We start from the raw sequence: 3998 nt of genomic DNA, 5'->3' as shown, positions 1-3998 counted from the left end.
GCTTACAAGCAACCAAAATCAGGTTGCTGCGAATGGCTTGCGCACACGCACTGCAAATTATACGCATGTGCAGATGGGCAAAAATCGCTCAGAATGAGCGATCGCGCCTTAGCGAGTGGATCTGCATCAGGTACTAAGTACCATCATTTTATTCTGAAACAGGTAGTTCTTATCATAGTAGCAGAACCTCCACCCATTATATGCCCCAACTTCTTTTGAATAAAAAACATAAAAATAAAACATTTTAGCATTTTTTTAATTTTGATTTACTAGAAACATGAGGAAAAAAATTATTTATAATTACTTTTTTTTATATAATCTTTATCTACGTCACATGATAAGAGCTGTAAGATTTAGAAAATGGCTTAGGACTATAGAAGGTAATAATAACTAAGGTAGATCAGTAGATTTAAGAAGCTTTATAAGGAATCATCCATCCAGCCAAAGGCCACTACTCAGACATCCTAAATATTTCCTTTGACAGCAGTAAGGACCATCAATTGCTTATAATCTATGAGATCACTCTCTACTTTTCTATCAAGTAACTCACAGGAACCAATTACAAATCCTTCATCAGTGAGGGTCTTTCTTACATAACTTTCATCATAGTTAAATGCATGTAACCTTTCATTACCAACAGTGTAATATGTGATATTTAAGCACCCAATTACAATAAAGTATCCCCCAGGCTTAAGCAACTTTGACATCTTCCTCTGGTTTCTGATGTAATCTTGTTGGTCCTGACAAACCACATCCAGCAACCACGCAGTGACTATACAGTCAGCTTGTGTTAACATCACCGGATACGTGAGGTTTTCTTTGCTGAGGTCAAATTTCACAATGCGTTTAATTGTTTCCTTCAACTTTTCTTCCTTTTCTTGTTCTTCCACAATAAAATAATTAAACCATTATATTATATAATATACGAGGTTCAAGTGACAGTGCAGAACTGTATGTTTCACTTCAATTTTTTATACCACAAAAAAAAACCCAAATGATCTTCTCTAAGAGCATAAACACTTTCCTTGTAACTCTCTATATGCTCTGTATGTGTAAGGTATCTTCATTAATTTTTTATGTTTTATGTCTTTTATGTTCTTTTATGTTTAGAATCACATTTTATCTGATGCCTCCCAGCTCGGTAACAATCTTCGATGCATGAGTCCAATCAAAAGCCCCAGTGCGGGTGTTCACCCATTTGTTGAGTTCCATAATACATGACTCTCTCAATTTTAGTATAATGATCTCTGTAAAAAAATTACTTATAACAAAAAGATGATGAAGAATGGATCCTATACTGATGTCAATCAAAGTTTCTCCTTTAATACAACCTGCAGGAAAAATTCAGATAAGAAGAAAAGTAACATTCTGTAGAGTTACAGTGAGAAAATGGCAAAGAAAGGTAATGAGAGTCCCAGCATTGGTCACATACTGAATCCAATTTCTTGATGTATGTTACCAGCTGCAATACTGCATATTAAATAAATTACTGACACTCCGAGAGTTAATGCATTGCTCGCAGCTTTGTGAATGACTTAATAGACACAAGGTATAAATGAGATTCCTACAGCCATGCTACAGAGGTCTTCTGCCTATAACAGCCACCCATTCTTCCATTAGAGTGATAGACTCAACGGTACTTAGGATGCTGCCAGGTCTTAAAATTCAGGACAGTAGGAACTTATGCAATACTCTGGTGATCACAAATATCTGACTGGAGTATATTAATAAGGGAATATACAGGCACAATAAATATAATTGCTGAAAGCACCATCATGCTATCTACAGATCAAGACTGGTAATATATTGCAAGTAAGACATTCATTGTGAATAGCAGGTGCAGCTTGCACATATATTCAACCATGCCACTGGGGCCAGAGGGTATTGCAAATAGTGTATGTCAATGGGGCCAGAGGTTAGGGCAGGTAGTGGATGTCAATGGCGCCAGAGGGTGGGGCAGGTAGTGGAATTTCACTGGGGCTGGAGGGTAGGGTGGGTAGTGTATATTACTGGGGCTAGAGGGTAGGGTGGCCATGAGATAACAGGATGCCTCTATCAGACAGAGGCTACTACAGGCTCTATTTAAAAAATAAATGCTCTTAAAGCTGGGGAATTGGGATGTGAGACTATGGACAGACTGAGACCAAGTCTCTCTTCAATAACACATGGACCTGAGCACTGGTTTCTTGGATATATACACCTATGAAAATAAGATAATTAATTCCTTTGTAGCAATGCTGTCGCAATGCCCCCCTAAACACACACAGACACCTACCTTTCTGGCCGGTAACCACATTTTTTTCTTACCAGCTCTGCTCCACTCCATACTCTCTTCTTTTCTTCACTGTAGCATCCATATGACTGGTTACCAAACTCCCCCAATGGGCAGTGTCAGACCATCATCTCAGTTTATGCTTCCGTTACTCCACACTCACTGTCTGCATTATTTCTGCAGTCAGTTCTGCTTGGGACCAGTGGACTGGGCAATCATGGAGGTCTATATTTAGAACATTTAAAGAAAAGAAAATACTGCCAATCTGCCACGCTTAGCTCCTGCTGCTGGAATCAGCTCCTAGGTTCTTCCCACACCAGGGGAGTTTTAAGTGAGGAGGGGGCCCATGTTCACTCCCTGTGCAGGGCCCCCTGCTCTCTCCCCGGTGGACGACAGCCAACTGAAGTGGCTAGCCAGCCACTGGAGCCTTAGTAGACTCTGGGCACTAGAGTGTGCCCGGAGTCTACTGTGCATGCGCAGACACCCGCCGCAGGACCACAGACCGGTAAGTGTAAAATAATATGGGTGATGCGCCACTGCCCCACACTACACTCCTGTCTGTACACTATAAAGTCACCAATTTAATTGTTCTGTTACCCATAATAACCATGCTATATATCTGAGGCAACAATTTATCCTAAATACACACCTGTTACTAATGCGCTGTGCAGCTTCTCCATAATAAACACCACTCCCTCATCTCTGAATGCACTTTCCGAATCATAGTAACATTTAAGGTGGTTCCTGGAATCCATCCCATGCACATGGTAAAGCTTCAAATTGGATCTGGCTTCCATTCTCTTGTCTTCTGTCACAGAGGACGGGATGAGTCTCTGACCTGTATCTGTAGCCTTATAGTAATATGTATGGCTGGTCTCTTTATATACAGCAGAATCCTATAGTTATTTACTCTCATTAGAATGTTCTCAAACACAGCTGACTATAAAGGTAACACTATGTGCAGAGAATTTATGACAATTACAAGGACTAAATATTTGACCTAACCAGGTGATAATGTCACAGTGATACAATGTGCTATGGATCATCAGTATTTTGTTTATGTTTAACCCTTAACATTCCATCTTAGCAGGACCCATTAGAAATTTGTCTTCAAATTAAAAAACAAACAGAATTGGGTCAAAGCATATTTTTTCTACTAATATACAGTATATATACAGGGTGGTCCATTAGTGTGAAAACACACATAAAAAAGAAATAAGTAAGGGAATAATAATCCAGTGTCTACACATATGATATGAGAGTGGGGGAAAACTTTTTAGGGTATGTCACCAGTATGGCGGCCGTCTTGAGATCGGCAATCTTGGATGCAACTCTAATTTTTTAATTGGGAAGGTAGTCATGTGACACATTAAACAGATGCAAAATTGTATAAGAAAAATAAGTGTTCTGTTTAATATATTTTTATTTATTCTCCAATGTTAACTTAAAATGTATTGGATATGTTTGAAGTGCTGTCCTCCATGTTGCACTGTTAAGGATATTCTCTTTTCCCATTCCTCATGAACCTTTAACAACTTGTCTGGATGAATCTATGTACAAGCATCAACAATTTGTTGCTGCAGATGATAACTATCTTGTATCTCACAGCATAAACACATTCCTTTAGGTAACCCTAGAATAAATAAATCCAATGGAGTTAAATCTGGGGATCTCTGTGGCAACTGGACTGGACCGCTATGGCCAATCCACCTTTGGGGAAACTGCA

At 39.2% G+C, this 3998-nt stretch overlaps 1 protein-coding gene across 1 annotated transcript; it reads right to left on the bottom strand.

The window, feature by feature from the left end:
* Positions 1-464: 464 nt before the first annotated feature.
* Positions 465-3069, bottom strand: LOC148509680 (nicotinamide N-methyltransferase-like). The gene is made up of 3 exons (XM_088442910.1): positions 2922-3069; positions 1124-1331; positions 465-891 (listed from the first exon to the last, which is right to left on the bottom strand). Exons 1-3 carry the CDS (start codon positions 3067-3069, stop codon positions 465-467), a joined length of 783 nt encoding a protein of 260 aa, XP_088299036.1.
* Positions 3070-3998: the final 929 nt, after the last annotated feature.

The sequence above is a fragment of the Taudactylus pleione genome, unplaced genomic scaffold (assembly GCF_031769625.1).
Source record: "Taudactylus pleione unplaced genomic scaffold, aTauple2 ptg000318l, whole genome shotgun sequence".
In the NCBI taxonomy this organism is placed as follows: domain Eukaryota; kingdom Metazoa; phylum Chordata; class Amphibia; order Anura; family Myobatrachidae; genus Taudactylus; species Taudactylus pleione.
Note: the sequence above shows the minus strand (reverse complement) of the source record. Positions and strands in the feature narration are given on the sequence as shown.